At 37.6% G+C, this 17,460-nt stretch overlaps 3 protein-coding genes across 3 annotated transcripts; all 3 read right to left on the reverse strand.

Annotated features, from left to right (window-relative positions):
• Nucleotides 1-2,744: 2,744 nt before the first annotated feature.
• Nucleotides 2,745-6,819, reverse strand: LOC121940346 (beta-1,4-galactosyltransferase 1-like). The gene is made up of 2 exons (XM_088071882.1): nucleotides 4,211-6,819; nucleotides 2,745-3,739 (listed from the first exon to the last, which is right to left on the reverse strand). The coding sequence occupies exons 1-2, from the start codon at nucleotides 4,601-4,603 to the stop codon at nucleotides 3,071-3,073; spliced, it is 1,062 nt and encodes a 353-aa protein (XP_087928008.1). The 5' UTR covers nucleotides 4,604-6,819; the 3' UTR covers nucleotides 2,745-3,070.
• A 2,531-nt stretch (nucleotides 6,820-9,350) lies between these two features.
• LOC148186024 (beta-1,4-galactosyltransferase 1-like) lies at nucleotides 9,351-10,731 on the reverse strand. The gene is made up of 2 exons (XM_088072021.1): nucleotides 10,339-10,731; nucleotides 9,351-10,019 (listed from the first exon to the last, which is right to left on the reverse strand). The coding sequence occupies exons 1-2, from the start codon at nucleotides 10,726-10,728 to the stop codon at nucleotides 9,351-9,353; spliced, it is 1,059 nt and encodes a 352-aa protein (XP_087928147.1). The 5' UTR covers nucleotides 10,729-10,731.
• Nucleotides 10,732-12,767: 2,036 nt separating this feature from the next.
• On the reverse strand, nucleotides 12,768-16,236 carry LOC148186025 (beta-1,4-galactosyltransferase 1-like). Its single transcript, XM_088071903.1, has 2 exons — nucleotides 15,614-16,236; nucleotides 12,768-14,739 (listed from the first exon to the last, which is right to left on the reverse strand). The coding sequence occupies exons 1-2, from the start codon at nucleotides 15,980-15,982 to the stop codon at nucleotides 14,071-14,073; spliced, it is 1,038 nt and encodes a 345-aa protein (XP_087928029.1). The 5' UTR covers nucleotides 15,983-16,236; the 3' UTR covers nucleotides 12,768-14,070.
• Nucleotides 16,237-17,460: the final 1,224 nt, after the last annotated feature.

Raw genomic sequence — 17,460 nt, forward strand, 5'->3', positions numbered from 1 at the left:
TTTTGCTGCCTCTGACGTTACGTATGGTTCACTCCACAGCTCTCATACAACTATGCTGCTTGCATTTCTCTTTGCAAGTCAGAGGAGTTTCAACCAAAAGAGCAACCAGACAAGTTTAACTTAACTGGGGAGAGCTTCCTGTTTTACATAAACTTTTCAGGTTGGGCTGGATGCTCACCCAGGTTGGGTATAGCAGTGGCCCTCAGGATGTCTTTCTCTTATTTAGCAGTAGTTTAACATAATCCTCATGAGAAAAATGTTCATTACAAATGCTATGTTGTCTTAGTCTAACAAGTAGTGTGTTTATTTCTTTAATGCATCTAACCACAGCTGTTTTCATTTCTTTGTTTGAGCCACCTTGAGAGACACAAGCATATACCTTTGACATTTCATTTCAGTCTGATTGTGTAACAGCACTTTTTGACATGAACTGCTGACTTGCAGCATAATACAGCATGTGGCAAAAATAGTTTAGTTTAGTTTATTTTTATTTTCATATGTGCAGAAAAGACATAAAATGAAAAAGAAAGAGTTTAAACATTGTGCGGGAGAGGTTAGATGCCAAAAATGGCTTACAGAGATAACTACCCTATTAAATAACTATAATAATTAACTGAAGAAAAGATTATAACAAAGATTGCATAAAATTGAGCTTATGTGTAGGAATAAGAAAATTCTATGTTTGACAAAATGTAGTGCCAAAGGGAAGGGCTGCCTGACCCCATAGTCAAGCAGTGAAAATATTCTCAGTACAGCGTCCACTTTGAGAAACATTGATTTTTATTTGGTAGACCATTTGTAAGTGCCTAAATGTGTTTTGCTGCTAATCCCTATCCTGAATTGTACATTGCTTACCTGTTGTGGTGGTTCTCCCTTCTGCTTCTCTAAACTGTGAGAGTAACAACTGACATGAATAAGAATGGGTTGGTTACACACTGACTATGGAAAATAAACTCATATAACCTGACTTTAAAAAATTCGAACTATCAGTTTTATTGCATTTACAATTACATTTGTCACAAACAAAGCATAATCTGTCTTAAATTCTTCAATACGAACTTGGTCCCTATATATATATGTGTGTGTTTGCATCATTGCTGCCAGAACCACATCTCTACAAAGTGCTTTGACAAACAAAGCAAATACAAAAGTAGGACATCCCAGAAGCATCAGGGTACTTTCTACAACAACAACAATATGCTGCCAGACCAGACAGTCCTGACAGACCACTCCTGACAAACCAGACAGTCTGGAAAAATTTCTGAGACTTTCTGGCACAGCCCCGAACCATCCCTGTCTGTGGGGCAGAAGCCATTTTGTGTACATGAGTAATTATCTATCTGAGTGAGTCAAAATGATGTGGAGCTCCCCAAGGCTCCAGTCTTGAGCCTTTTTCTGTTGAACTGTGATTGGATGTGCCAAAATTTCCTTCAATTAAACAAAGATAACAGTTTTACCATAACATATATAAAACACATTTATTTAAAATTATTGAAATTAAATGATACTATTATTAAATTATGCTAATATTTTCAGTACTAATGTGGATTGTTCAGATTGTAGAAGTTGCAATTTTTACCAAAGAAAATTAAACATTTTACTTTTACACAATATGTATATTAACTGTAACTTTCCTGTTGTTGTTATTGAGTAATATATTTTTCGGGTCTCCAGGGACAGCAGTCGGTGGTCCTATATGTTAAAAATGTTGGTTGAATGAGGGTCAATATCACCAAATTGAAACTTGCTAATGCATCTGTTTGCTAATTACCTTGAACTTGTTCTGCCAAAAATTAAAAAATCTTTTGTGTTTAAAAAACAAATTTTTCGGCTAATTTTACTGCTCCTCTTGCATTCATTTTCGTTACAGCAAGGGATCTGCTTCACAATACTCGGTATAATCCAAGACAATCATAACAGAAGTCTTGAATAAACCGTTCAGAAATGAATGCCCCTCTAAAAAAGAGCTAAACTGTAAATGACACAAAAATGTTTCATTTTAAGGGGGTGTGAAGGTGAAACATTGTTTTCTATATCAATAAGACAACTATAGATCTGCTGTATATAGAGAGGTTGTATGGTAAAATATGTTTGTAAGTGCCTTTCCAACTTGCAAGAACAATTTCGCTGAGCAAATTGTCATTGTCATTCATTCAAAGTGTACTCACGATACATTTAATTTAATTTTGATGTTCCCAGGCAAGCTCAGTGCTGGACCAGTGGCCATACAATTTATTTCAGTTCTTCTCAATTTTATAAAACATCGTTACAATTTGCAAATCAAATGTAAAATCATTGCATCATTTTTGCAGAATTTCATTGCAAAATATAGTAGTAGTAAATCCATTTTCAAAGAGAAATGGAAACCAGTGAATCACTGCCACCAAAATAATTTTTCCCATTCATTTCTTCACATTCTCCAGTATATCCAATTTACAGAAATCACTGACAGTAACTGTAATATTAAATACAACAACAACAACAACAGTTATAATAATAATAATAATAATAATAATAATAATAATAATAATAATAGCAAACATTGTCATTGCATTGTAAAGACAAATATCTCAATAAAAAATCATTAAATTTAAAAAACTGTGAAAACAGAAAAATAATAACAAACCCCCTGTCACCACCTATTGGCCAACAAAACATTGTTATTTGTTCTGTCATTTACTGCACATGTGATGCTTGTCATTTCAACACACAAAAATTAATGCTGAATTAAATAATCCCCAGGCTGTATCTTGTGTCCACCTGTCTGAACCACATCTTTCATTCTTCATGAGCAGACTTTTGACCATTGTTGTATCTGAATCCATTGACAAGAGTATAATTGTATGTTCATTAGCAGTAAACGTGATTATACATTTGAATTACATACTCGCACACAGATTTGCAAACATAACTCTACACACGGACACACGCATGGTCAGGTTATAAGATACACTGGACAAACTGGATTCCAAATCGCACCAGTTCCACCTCCTTTTGTTTGAGTCTGAGACTGCAACAACAAAGAATAAATAGTCCACAGCAGTCCAAAATCCACAGGTTCCATCTTCATTCAGCTTGGTGGAGACCCAACATTCACCGTGATATAAGTGTACAGTTTATCCTTCACAATCTCCTTGACTGTGTAGTTTAAGGAATTAATCCCATCGTTAGCCATGGTCAAATGGGTTTGTCTTAGTTTGCCAGGATTCTTTGGATTAACACCATTGAGCTTGTCTCTATTATGTTTGATCATCTTGTACTTTCCGATCATCATGCCAGGTCGAGTAATAAACATTCCTCTGTTAACAATTCGCAAATAAATATCATCATCCTCACCACCCCAGCCCCAGAAAGTGTTCGAGAAGCCATTAATCTTAAAGTACTGCTTCTTGGACAATGACCAAACCCCACCAAAGATGGTGTTATAGGGTAACTGAAAATTAAATTTGTCTACAGCCACAGCCAAGTGTCGGGGATGGTTAAAACATCTATAGAGGTTACGGTCATCCATAGGAACCAGATCTACATCAGAGAAGACAAAGCAATCAAAATCATATTGCTTCAGTGCTTCAGCACATCCTGCATTCATTACTTTGGCCTTGTTGAAGACTCCATCTCCATCCTGGTTGATGACATACACTCTGTAGTCCAACTGCTGACGCATCAATATAGGATGGAGGTAATACAGCCAGTGCTTAAGGTGCTCATGTCGATTCCGGAATGGGATGATGATCGCCGCCTAAAGAAATTAAATAAGTATGTTTGTGTAAATAAGTATGTAAATAATTACCAAAGAGATATTTCAGACTTTTTTGAAGTGGGGTTGTACAAGGTACTTCATCTACAGTAAATGCCAGTAGGCAGGACCCCAATTTGGAGAAGCAGGCAGAAGCACACCCACTGATGCTAAGCAAACCACATTTTTTTTTATTGCTGTTCATGTCATCAGTCCACTTATAAATTGCCCTGGAAATATCCTCTGTTTAATGTTGTTGGGTTTTTTTTCTTTCAGATTTTTAAAAAATTTAATTTATTACTTTTTAAATCTAACTCACACAATATGCAAAGCATATACTGTATATAAAATGTCTTACTAAAGTTTTGACACTTGATTTTAAAATAGATTCCAGAAATCTAAAATCAAAGTAAACTTTTTTTTTAGTTATTATTCTGTTCATTTCTTCATTTGTCTTTGCATTGAGTCACCTACCTTCTGTTTTGCAATGCAGTGTGGTGGTTTGTATCGTCCTCCTTCCTGAAGAGGAGAACCGACCTCCTTTCTCACCTCATCCAAAGTCCGGGTAGACTTAAAGTCCACATGGATTGGACCCACAAGATTTGGAGGGGTGTCAGGGCAGGGTCCCAAAGTCACATTTGTAGTGGGTGACATCTGTGTCTCTTCTTGGCTGGCTTGTGGGGTTGTAGTCTTCAGTTTACTCACTTCATTTATCCACTGAGAAAGTGTGTCGTTTTCTTTTGATATATTTCTTGGCTTTGTAAAAAAACTGAGAGTGCTGTCTTTGCTATAGACTAGAAGCACAAAAAAACATGCCCCACTGAAGAAAGAAAAAAAGACCAGGGTATTAAAGAGTTTTTTCAGCATTTTTGCTGCCTCTGATGTTGAGTATGGCCCACTCCTCAGCTCCCAGACAACTATGCTGCTTGCATTTCTCTTTGCAAGTCAAAGGTATTTCAACCAAAAGAGCAACCAGGCAAGTTTCACCCTAATTGGGGACGGCTTCCTGTTTTACGTAAGCTATTCAGGTTTGGCTGGAGTAGGGGATGTCTTTCTCTCTTGTTTATTTGTTGGTAGTTTAACATAGTCCTCATGAGAGAACTGTTCACTGCAAATACTGTGTTGTCTCAGTCTTGCAGGTGGTGTGTTGATTTCTTGTTGGCATTTGCAGACTCCATTTCTAAGCTAACATCAGCTACTGTTGCACACTGATAGTGCCATAGCAGAGCTGAAGAAGGTCCAGCCAAAGAAACAGGCATAACGTTACATCCTTTGGATTTTCCCATAAAATTTGGCCCATGTCCTTTACATTAAAGTCAGTAAAGGCAGGGGAAGGAACAGACTGTTGACTGTTGTTGTGTCTCAATGCATCACATGTTCATTTAAAGATAGTTGTTTTTCTGTATTTGAATTATGTTTGGGAGCATGATAGATACTTGATAGCTGTAGAATATTTCATGTTCTATTTTGAGAGTAATGGTTTTCATTCAATGATTGAAAGCATCTCCGTACTTCACATTCATCAAGTTTTTATTCACATTAGTTCACATACAAACACAAATGCACTGAGGTTTTAAAATCTAATTCAAGGCCAAAACACATTCTTTCCAAAGTAAGACAGACTGGATGAACTGGATTCCTAGAGATTTTAAGGACATAAGCTTACACTAGCCTCACTGTTAGGGCTTAGTGTTCTTGAGGACCCAAAAACAGACTCAAACACAGATGGGTGGATGATGATGGTTGGTTTATTAGAGAAGATAGCTGGAGGAATGTGGGAATCTGGAGATGGCAGGTGCAGGCAGGTCTGAAAGGAAGACAAGGAGTTGGCACCGGCTAGGGCTGCGTGGGGACAGCAGATGAATGGAATGGGCTTGCTTGGCTGCGTGTAGTGGTTCTGATGAGGGCAGTGGGTTGACCTGGAAACAGAAGCTGGCGATCTGAGGCACAGAAGAGAAATGTCAATTAGCAGCTTAAAATAAGGCAAGTAAAAAATTGTGGCGTCAAGATACAGAGTGCCCTTGATGTTACTGTCACTGAGGCTGGAAGAACAATCTGACAATGAGTGAGTGATGCCCCTGGGTTCTTATACTGCATGGTAATGAGATGATTGAAGACAGGAGTGTAGTTTGAATCAGGAGCCAGATGAGGAAAAGCCACGCCCATAACACACAGACACACAGGGGAGGCTGAAACATGAGGGAGACAGGGAAAGAAACACAAGGAAAACCTGGAGTCAAGTGCTGTGACATTAACCTGATTAACTGTTGTGTACTTATCAATTGCTAAGTGTAGCTAAATGCATCAAAAGTACATTAGAGGTAAATGTGTCTATACATTTGATTTACACAGGCAAATTTGCATAACTCCAAGACACATACTTGCCCTGTTAAAGAGGACAGATAGGCAAACTGGATATTAAAGACATAAAATCACACCGGTTCCACCTCCTTTTGTTTGAGTCAGAGAATGCAACACCAGTCAATAGCAGTCCCAGATCCGCAAGTTCCATCCTCGTTCAGCTTGAAGGAGCCCAAACATTTACAGTGATATAAGTGTACAGTATATCCTTCATAATCTCATTGGCTGTGCAGTTTGAAGAATTAGTTTGGATTCACCAAAGTCACACAATGAAATAAATAAACTCAACTACTGAGGCAGCAGGAAATCAGTTTGTGTGTTCTGAGAGGTGAAATAACAGTTTCTGTTAAAGGAGTCTAGTGGTGCTGAAGAGAGCATAGATGTATATAAGGTCTTTATTTCACCATCAGAAAGGGCTGCCTAGTGGCAAGGTAAAGTGGTAAGAATATTTCAAATATAATGTACACTTTGAGCGATATATATTTTAGGTCTGCCATTTTTTTAAGTCTGTCTCCAAACTAGGTGTGTGCCAACCACCATCTACTGTAGATAATACATTTTGGATTATGGATAAGAACCGCATACAACCCCACAATAAGATATCCAAACTATTTTGGTGGTTTGATGTTTACATGGTGTGTAAAAAAACCTTGTAACTAATACTAATATCAGTAAGTGCAATTTTAATGTTTTCTTAATGTGTTGTATTTCATGTATTTCTTTGCCCCTGCGAAGAACTTTAAATTGCTGTGTGTGTGCTGTATGTGATTTTATTCTCTTTTGAAAAACAAACAAACAGTTTTTAGAGACAGAAAAAAAACAACATTGTATAAAAATGTGTCATGCAAATGTAGTTCATTGTACCAATAGTAGGTACTGTATTAAAATCTGTTCACTCGAGTTTTAAAACCATGTTTAGAAATTGTTTCTTGGAATTTAAAATCATGGTAAACAGTTTCAATTATTATTCTGTTCATTTCTTCATTTTCCTCTCATTCAGTCACCGACCTTCTGTTGGGCAATATATTCTGGTGGTTTTAACCGTCCTCGTTCCTGAGGAAAAGAACCAATATCCTTTGTCAGCTTATCCAAAGTCCGTGTAGACTTAAACTCCCCATGGATTGGACCCAAATGATATGGAGGGGTGTCAGGATTGGGTCCCAAAGTCTTGTTCATAGTAGGTGGCATCTGTCTCACTTCTTTGCCAGCTTTTGGTGCTGTACTCTTTAGTTGAACAAGTTAATTTATCCACTGGAAAAGTGTACCATTTTCATTTGGCATATGTTGCGGCTTGGTAAAAAAATATTAAACTGTCTTTGCAGAATATAAGCACAACAAAACATGCCCCACTGAGGACAGAACAAAAAGATCAGGATGTTTATTTATAGTTTTTTCAGTATTATTGCAGCCTCTGTTATAGTACTCTCCACTCAACAGCTTTCGCAGAGTTCTGCTACCTGCATCTCTCTTGGCAAATCAAAGGTAGTCCATGCACAAAAGCCTCATACCTGTAGTATTAATCATGATGTTTTAGATTTGTTTCCTTTTATGTTTCACATAATGTAATGACTTATTTAATTAAAAGTATATTGCTGTGTCTTGAGTATGTATAATACTATTCTGTTAGTTCTTTTGATTTGGAATATTATATATAGATAGATAGTTATCTACCAAATACTTTTTGACTGACGTTAATTCTTATGAAACAAAATAAGTAACAAAAGCAATGTACAACCCTAATTCCAAACTCCACACAGTGAATAGCTGCATGGGCAAATAGGTCACTAGTTTAAGAACAGCGTTTCTCACAAGGAATTATAGGAATTTCACCATGAACAATTCATAGTATCATTAAAAGAATTAGAGAATCAGATAAACTTCTGCACATAAAGGGCATGACTAAAAACCACATTGAATACCCATGACCTTTTAGCCCCATAGTGGAACTGCATCACAAAACTAAGACTGTATTAAGGATATCACGACACAGGCTCGGAAACACTTTGGACAACGGTTATCGATAAACTCAGTTAGTTGCTGCATCGACAAATGCAAGATTCAAGTAGTCATTCATTAGTGGTGGTAATGTTAATTAAGGTTTCATTCCATACATTAAGTAGTAACCATTCATACTCATTGGAGTGTGAGTATGAATGGTTACTACTTAATGTGATAAATAAATTAAAGCAGGAAGCCCATCTTGAAAAAACAAACTGAAACATCAACCAGTGATGAAAAAAAATATATATATCCCTATTAATTTTATCACATTAAGTCCCATATTCACAGTAAACAGTGACAGTAACTGTAATGTTAAATATAAAAATAATTACAATAAGTTAATGGAAGTTATTATTGCACTGTAAAGACAATTGTCTCAATAAAAAAACAAAACATGAAATTAAGAAAATATTGTGTAAATGAGAATTCAGATTTCACCACCCATTAGCCAACCAAACACTGTTGCTTGGCCTGTATCATCTATTTCACATGCAGTATTTGTCTTTACAACACATAACAGTAAATGTTAGATGTAACAATCCCCAAGACGTAGATGTTCACCTGTCCAAACTAAATCTTTCCGTCATCATGAGCAGAATGTTTACTGTTGTTGTGTCTGAATCCATCACCAAAATGTGTTTGTACATTTGAATGACACACAGGTTTGTAAAACTAAACATACAGCCACACACCTGCCTTTAGGTCAAATTAGACAGACTGAACAAACTGGATTCTCAAAGACCCTAAAGAATGTAAAAGCAGACCAGTTTCAAATGATGGTAACCGCTGCATGTGAAAAGATGCTAGGAAAACTGAACTGTGAAACTGACATGATTACTGAACAATAGGACAGCTTCAGTCGATATGTGTATGGAAGGAACAACCCGATCATGTAAAGATGCTATGGAGACCATAGAGAACATTTGCAATACCTAGCTTTGATGTTTAGCACATCATCATAATTAATAGACTACCCTTTTACACTGATACTTGTGGATGTTTGCTGTACCTCCTGTCTGTCTGTCTGTTTTTTGTTTTAATGTTTTTATATATATATATATATATATATATATATATATATATATATATATTTGTATTTACCTTGTTATTTCTAATGTTGGATAATTCTATTAAAAATAAAAAAAAAATTGAATTGAATTTAAAAAAAAGTTCCATCTACATTTGTTTGAGTCTGAGACTGCAGAGAATAAACAGTGAGAAGCAGTCCCAGAACAGCAAGTTCCATCCTCATTTAGCTTGACGGAGCCCCAACATTCACCGTGATATAAGTGTACAGTTTATCCTTCACAATCTCCTTGACTGTGTAATTTAGGGAATTAATCCCATCTTGATCCATAGCCCACTGGGTTTGGCTCAGTTTTACAGAATTCTTTGCATTCGGTTCATTGTGCACGTCTCTGTTATGCTTGATCATCTTGTACTTTCCCGTTACCATGTCAGGTCGAGAAATAGACATTCCACGATAAATAACTCGTCGATAAATATCATCGTCTTCACCACCCCAGCCCCAATAAGTGTTTGAGAAGCCGTTAATCTTGAAGTATTGCTTCTTGGACAATGACCAAACCCCACCAAAGATGGTGTCATAGGGTAAATGAAAATTAAATTTGTCTACAGCCACAGCCAAGTGTCTGGGATTGTCAAAACATCTATAGAGGTTACGGTCATCCATAGGAACCAGATCTACATCAGAGAAGACAAAGCAATCAAAATCATATTCCTTCAGTGCTTCAGCACATCCTGCATTCATTACTTTGGCCTTGTTGAAGACTCCATCTCCATCCTGGTTGATGACATACACTCTGTAGTCCAACTGCTGACGCATCAATATAGGATGGAGGTAATACAGCCAGTGCTTAAGGTGCTCATGTCGATTCCGGAATGGGATGATGATCGCCGCCTAAAGAAATTAAATAAGTATGTTTGCTTTAACATATACTTTGTTAAAGAGGTAGTACAGTATGTAAAAGTAGGCACAACTCCTGTTTGGAGAAGCAGGCAAGAACTGTGTTCAGTCTTGTTTAGATTGTTTTAAATTAAATTTCATTTTATTTTCTTGAAAATAATAATAACACATTATACAAATGGTACATACTGTATAAAGAATCATTTTACTCATTTTTTTAAATCCTGTTTTTAAAACAGATTCCAGAAATCTTAAATTACAGTAAACTGTTCCAGTTATTATTCTGTTAATTTCTCTCCATTTAGTCACCTACCTTCTGTTTTGCAGTGCAGTCTGGTGGTTTGTATTGTCCTCCTTCCTTAAGAGGAAAACCAACATCCTTTCTCACATCATCCAGAGTCCAGTTAGACTTAAACTCCACATGGATTGAGCCCACAAGATTTGGAGGGGTGTCGGGGCAGGGTTTCAAAGTCTTACTCATAGTTGGTGACATAAGTGTCTCTTCTTGGCTGGCATTTGATGCTGTAGTCTTCATATACACAGGTTCATTTATCCATTGGAAAAGAGTGTTTCCATCTTCCATACGCTGTGGTTTTGTAAAAGAAATTACACTGTGGTCTTTGCTGTAGACTAGAAGCACAAAAAAACATACCACACTGAGGAAAGAAAAAAAGATCAGGATGTTAAAGAGTTTCTTCAGCATTTTTGTTGCCTCTGAGTATGGTCCACTCTACAGCTCTCAAACAACTATACTGCCTGCATTTCTATTTGCAAGTCGAAGGTATTTAAACAAAAAGAGCTACCAGACAGGTTTTACTTATTTTGGGGAAGCTTCCTTTTTTACGTAAACTATTCAGGTTGGGCTGCACACATCCTAGTGGGCATAGCAGTGCTTTTTCACCTTCATAAAGATCACACTAGTTTGCCCTCATTCTTAACTGTTCATATAAAGGTCCACGCAAACAAACATAATGGTGCCTTATATGTGTTAAAATGGGGGGAGCAAACCTGGGATCTGGGGATACTACCCCAGGAAAAAAATGTAATTTAAAACAAATTTTCTGCAATTCTACATCACCTGCACTAATCAATAGTTACACCAAGGGTGTAGAAAACAGCATAACTACAGGCACCAACAGTCCACCATCATCCCCAGTTAAAGAATGGCTGAAATCAAAGCAAAGCAGCTAAGTTAAACTCACTAAATCCGCCTCTGATAATAACGAAAGCAGCAGAGAGCAGCTGGATGCCTCTGTCACTTCATTGTGATGTCAGTCTACTGAGATGTATTAATTAGCTGTGTGATCAGCAAAATGTGTTATTTGTTTTCAGGCCTCCTTGTTTTTTTCAGTGGTTGAAAATAGTTAAATTAATAGCTTAGGCTCAGTTACTTGGGGGTCAGACATGAATGTGCAGCCCGAGCGGCACTCTAGTATCCAAATGCGCAGACAGCTGGCACACAGCCAGGCACAATTTGTCAAAACAAAACAATAACTATTTCCATGCATTTTCTGCATTCACTCTTTAATCAGTTGCTGCATGTTCAGTAAGAAAACATGACACATGATAAGAACTGTGCAACACAGACAGTGCACACTCTGTTTGTGTGTTTTGACCTACAACATAATGACCTGGTCAGTTCACAGCAAAACAGTTGAGTACCACCACCTGACTGTTTTATCTCAGCTATCTTCTTCTTCTGCTTCTTTTTAGGGTACATAACACCACTGCGCTTAGTAGCCTCTGTGTTGCCTCAACCCAAAGAAGTGTAATTGAATGCACAAACTGATTACACATATAGTTCTTATATAAATAACATACTCTATAGATTCTATCGGGCAGCTAATTGTATTAATGTAAGCAATGACTTTAAGCAGTATTAAGCCTCATTCCTACTGCACAAAAAACAGCAAGCATCTGGCTTTTTAATGTAAAGAGAATGCATACAATCGACATTCAAACCCAGGCCAAATGACTGCAGTAGACACAGATTTTTATCGCCTCCGACTCAGATCTGCATTGATGAGAAATTTCATCTCCTTAACCGGTGGGATGCAATGATGCACCATCAGTAATAACTATTTATCTCCTCCCTAGCTGCAATCAAACTTTATTCCAAGTTAGTCTGCACCAAGTTTGAAAGAGAGACTGAATGAGTAAGACATATTGAAACAGAAGAAACCACTGAAAAGTTTTCAAATCTGTCCTTACTGCTGTCTGCTGATTACACGTTCTCCTGCCTGTCCAGGATGATGCACGAACACACCAAAAAAACAACCCATACACACACACGTCAACTGACAGAAAGGCAAACTCGTATGCTGCTGTAGTCACTGGCAGTGGGAACAGCCAAATGCCCATATTATGTGGGGTTACCTATGTTGAAACACCTGTGTGCATGTGCTAATTTTGATCGGAAAGGGGCATTACTGACAAAGCTATGGGAAGAAGGGTTACATAAACTATGTTCCCACATTCCCTTACATTTTCCCAAATGACAGAGACATCAGTTTGTCTTACATAACCTACTTTCCTGTTTAAACCATTTTCACTTAGGTGAGATTGAAGGAGTAATAAACTCTCCTTCATTCTTACCATACTGAGTCCCAAGAGTGAGTGAGGCCAAACATTTCAGTTCACCATGGTAATGATTATAAGCATTTTCACTTTCCTATTAATTATCCAAGTTATCTGTTATGTGACATGTTATTACTTCTTAACACAAAACACAGTGTGCTCCTCTGAGGATTGAGTCTCTGCTTTAATATTCCCACTTACAGATAAACATAGTGGCCAATTTTATTACAGGTCCTCTAAGTTTTCTAAAACATTGTTACAGTTTTGCAGAATATCACAGCAAAAAATAAGTAAAAACAAATAACGAAAAGAACTCCTCAGTGAAACACTGCCATCAAAATTAATTCCCCCATTGATTTCATCACAGGTTCCATCATGACCCATATTTACGGTGAGCAGCACTGTTACAAAAAAAAGTTTTAATGGTATTGTACAGAAAATGTATAAAGTTAACATTAGTTCACAATGACCAAAATATGCACACAGGATTGCATATATCACATGTACAGAGATATGATTTCATCACTCAATACCAAAACCTACACCTACCCCAGGTTAAATAAGATAGACTTGACAAACTGGATTTACAAATCCACACCAGTTCCACCTCCTTTTGCTTGAGTCTGTAATACCACTGATTCAGTAGTCAACAGCAGTCCTAGACCCACAGGATCCATCTTCATTCAGCTTGGTGGAGACCTAACATTTACACTGATGTAAGTGTACAGTTTTTTCTTCATGATCTCCTCTACTGTGTATCTTAAGGAATTAATTCAATATTTATCCATGGTCCATAGGGTTTTTCTCCATTTGCAAAGATGCTTGGGATTGGCTTCATTGTGCAAGTCTCTTTTATGTGTGATCATCTTGTACTTTCCCGCCACCATATCAGATTGAGAAATGGACATTCCATGATAAATATTTGTCAATAAATATTATCGTCTTCACCACCCCATCCCCAGTAAATGATGAGAAGCCGTTAATCTTCAAGTATTGCTTCTTGTACGTAAACTGAAATAACCCCACCAAAAATCTCTTCATAGGGTAACTGGAAGTTAAATTTGTTGTTAGCCACAGCCAAGTTTCGAAGATTGTCAAAACATTCATAGAGGTTACGGTCATCCATAGGAATCAGATCTATGCCTGCGTTCATAAGTTTAGCCTTGTTGAAGACCCCCATCTCCTGCCTGGTTGATGACATACACTTTGTATCCATTGCTAAGAGTAACTTAATGCATCATATGTTCATTAGCAGTAAATGTGATTATACATTTGAATTACATTCTTGCACACAGGTTTGCAAACATAACTCAACACATAGACACACACATGGTCAGGTTATAAGATACGCTGGACAAACTGGATTCCAAATCGCACCAGTTCCACCTCCTTTTGTTTGAGTCTGAGACTGCAACACCAGAGAATAAATAGCCAGCAGCAGTCCAAAATCCACAGGTTCCATCTTCATTCAGCTTGGTGGAGACCCAACATTCACAGTGATATAAGTGTACAGTTTATCTTTCACAATCTCCTTGACTGTGTAGTTTAAGGAATTAATCCCATCGTTAGCCATGGTCAAATGGGTTTGACTCAGTTTGCCAGGATTCTCTGGATTAATATCATTTTGCTTGTCTCTCTGATGTTTGATCATCTTGTACTTTCCAATCAACATGTCAGGTCGAGAAATTGACATTCCACGATAAATAATTCGCTGATAAATATCATCATCCTCACCACCCCAGCCCCAGAAAGTGTTTGAGAAGCCGTTAATCTTGAAGTATTGCTTCTTGGATAATGACCAAACCCCACCAAAGATGGTGTCATAGGGTAACTGAAAATTAAATTTGTCGACAGCTACAGACAAGTGTCTGGGATTGTCAAAACATCTATAGAGGTTACGGTCATCCATAGGAACCAGATCTACATCAGAGAAGACAAAGCAATCAAAATCATATTGCTTCAGTGCTTCAGCACATCCTGCATTCATTACTTTGGCCTTGTTGAAGACTCCATCTCCATCCTGGTTGATGACATACACTCTGTAGTCCAACTGCTGACGCATCAATATAGGATGGAGGTAATACAGCCAGTGCTTAAGGTGCTCATGTCGATTCCGGAATGGGATGATGATCGCCACCTAAACAAAAGGAATAAATACGTTTACATAAACATAGATCTAGATAATCATCGAAGAGAGTGTGGATTTTTTGACTTGAGATTGTATAAGGTACTTATCTACAGTAAATTTCAGTTAGCATGCCCTGAGATTGGAGAAGCCAGCAGAAAAACTGCCATGGAAGCTAAGCAATGTATTGCTGTGTACATTGGCAGCAGCAAAATTTATTTTAGCCACCTGCAAAAGTCAGTATTGGTTTTAAGTGTTCACATATTTAGAATACTTTCACAACTTTACCTTGCTGTCAGACTGTTCTTTCAAACTGGGAACTAAACCAGTTATCTATGCTCACTTAAACTGATATTGACTTTGACTTTTAGCTGGGCCTTTTCTTAGATGGATAAAACACCTCTTGTTGCTGTCCCTGTCCAAAGCTGTGCATTGCTTGGCTTTTGTGGATGTACGCATGCCAATAGCTCCTACAGCTATATGACTATGAATAGGTTCCTCATATAACCCCACTTACAAAAATTGAAAACTTATAACATACATAAATCTGTTAGCAGTAGAATGTAGAAATTGGTCAACATTTTTAAAAGTGAGTTCATATAGTAGGCCCTTTAAGTATCCTCTCTGTTTAAATGTTTTATCCCTTCAATTTCTTTCAAGAGTTTTTTTTTTTAAAGAGAGAGAGAAAAAACCCAATAAACACTGTATAAAAATGTGTTACCAAATGTTAGTACATTATACAAATAGTAGGTACTGTATATGAAATCTGTTCACTCAAGTTTTTACACAATTTTTAGAAATAGATTCCAGAATCTAAAATCATGGTAAACAGTTTCAGTTATTATTGTGTTCATTTCTTCATTTGTCTCTCCATTTAGTCACCTACCTTCTGTTGAGCGATACATTCTTGTGGTTTGTACTGTCCTCCTTCCTGAAGAAAAGAACCAACCTCCTTTCTCACCTCATCCAGGGTCCGTGTAGACTTAAAGTCCACATGGATTAAACCCAAAAGATTTGGAGGGTTGTCAGGGCAGGGTCCCAAAGTCTTGCTAGTAGTTGTTGTCCTTTGTGTCTGTCCTTGGCCTGCATTCGAAGCACGAGTCTTCAGTTGAGCAAGTTCATTTAGCCACTGAGAAAGTGTGTTGTTTCCATCTGCAATAAGCTGTGGCTTTGTAAAAAAGAATAAAGGCACAACAAAATATGCAACACTGAGGAAACTAAAAAGGGCCAGGATGTAGAAGAGTTTTTGAAGCATTTTTGCTGCCTCTGACGTAAAGTGCTGTTCACTCCACAGGTCTCATTTAACTCTGCTACCTGCATTTCAAAGTTAGATGTGCTCCAAGCAAAAGAGCAACAGGATACGTTTTATTTACCTGAGTGCAGCTTCCTTATTTACATATTAGGTTGTGCCAAATCCCCTTTGAGTCATAGTGGGGGGGGGGGGATCCGCCTTTTGACATGGATGCTAATGTACCTGTCCAGGAGACAAAGTGTCATCAGTGTGGTGAGAAAAAGAGGAGTTGGAAGAAGAGGAGGATGCCTAAGGGATGACTGTTGTGAAGAAGTGGGGTGGGGGGAGAAGCTTGTGGTGAGGAGGTGGTTGATAGAGTTACAGGAATCAGGACTGTCCCCTTAAGTACCTTGACATGATGTTAAGAAGAAGTTGAATTATTGTCTTAATCTACGTGAAGCTGGACTGTTTGCCCAACTGATATTGTACTAAGTCAAATTTCTCAAAGTCAGACTAACACACCAAGATAATGCGATTGGGGGACAATTTATTCTTTCATGTATATGCCATATTTGGATCTGAAGTAACTTGGCATTCTGTTCTGCTCCATAATCACTGGGCTTTGACCTGGAAGTCAAACAGCACAAATTTGTGGAGGAAAGCCAGAAAAAATGTACAGCCATATGAAATGTACAGCGCCAAAAAGTTTGCCATGTTTTCCCTGTTTGACATGTAACCTGTTTGCTGCTTGCTAACTTGTTTGGTATGTGACATAATAGGTCAACCAGAAGAAGTTCCTTGTGCAGTAAAAAGACAGCTAAAAGTAAGGTGGTCTGGTGTTTTCATTGCAATGTAACTACCAATGTGCCTACTGACTGTGTTTATCAGACTGTGTATTTTTCTGTTCCAGTACCTGTGATGAAATAAAAACAAATATAGATTTCAGGTTGTTGGGGTTTTTTTTTCACTTTTCATACATACATAAAAATAGACCATACAATAAAAAATAAACATAGAGGATGTTCTTCTTCACCACCATGAAGACAAAACCAGTTGTCCCTCTTCCTCATTGCTCTCTTCAAGATACATTTTATTCAAATTGGGTTTTACTGAAGGTATGAAGGGCTGACAATGTATTTCCATGCTCTACAGATTTTATCCAACAGCTAATTGTATTCATGCAAGCCATAGCAGGAGCATCAAGAAAAGTGCTCTGACCTTTAGCATACATTCTCTTAAAACATCAATTCCTCATGTAAAGGTTTCACTCTGTACTGCTGACTTTAACCCCTAGAACCTCATGGGAAACACCCCCCACCCCCCACCACCTCCACTATCACCATCATTTTGCCTTGTACCTGTCATCTTCCCTCACTCCTCTCTTTCATATGATGCCACATTTTCTCTCAAGGTAATGTTGTGTAATTATTTCACTTGTCAATAATCAACAGTCAACAGACAAGCCTCTGACTCTGTGAATCGGTGGATCTGTTTGCAGACCT

Source organism: Plectropomus leopardus, chromosome 21 (assembly GCF_026936395.1).
Source record: "Plectropomus leopardus strain MGB_pleo_1.0 chromosome 21, ASM2693639v1, whole genome shotgun sequence".
In the NCBI taxonomy this organism is placed as follows: domain Eukaryota; kingdom Metazoa; phylum Chordata; class Actinopteri; order Perciformes; family Serranidae; genus Plectropomus; species Plectropomus leopardus.

Excerpts from the sequence above, each read along its gene's own strand:
- LOC121940346 (XM_088071882.1), bottom strand. The coding sequence starts at position 4,603 with ATGCTGAAAAAACTCTTTAATACCCTGGTCTTTTTTTCTTTCTTCAGT. Across the intron at positions 3,740-4,210 it reads ACTGCATTGCAAAACAGAAG|GCGGCGATCATCATCCCATT; the intron begins GTAGGTGACTCA and ends TAATTTCTTTAG.
- LOC148186024 (XM_088072021.1), bottom strand. The coding sequence starts at position 10,728 with ATGCTGAAGAAACTCTTTAACATCCTGATCTTTTTTTCTTTCCTCAGT. Across the intron at positions 10,020-10,338 it reads ACTGCACTGCAAAACAGAAG|GCGGCGATCATCATCCCATT; the intron begins GTAGGTGACTAA and ends TAATTTCTTTAG.
- LOC148186025 (XM_088071903.1), bottom strand. The coding sequence starts at position 15,982 with ATGCTTCAAAAACTCTTCTACATCCTGGCCCTTTTTAGTTTCCTCAGT. Across the intron at positions 14,740-15,613 it reads AATGTATCGCTCAACAGAAG|GTGGCGATCATCATCCCATT; the intron begins GTAGGTGACTAA and ends CCTTTTGTTTAG.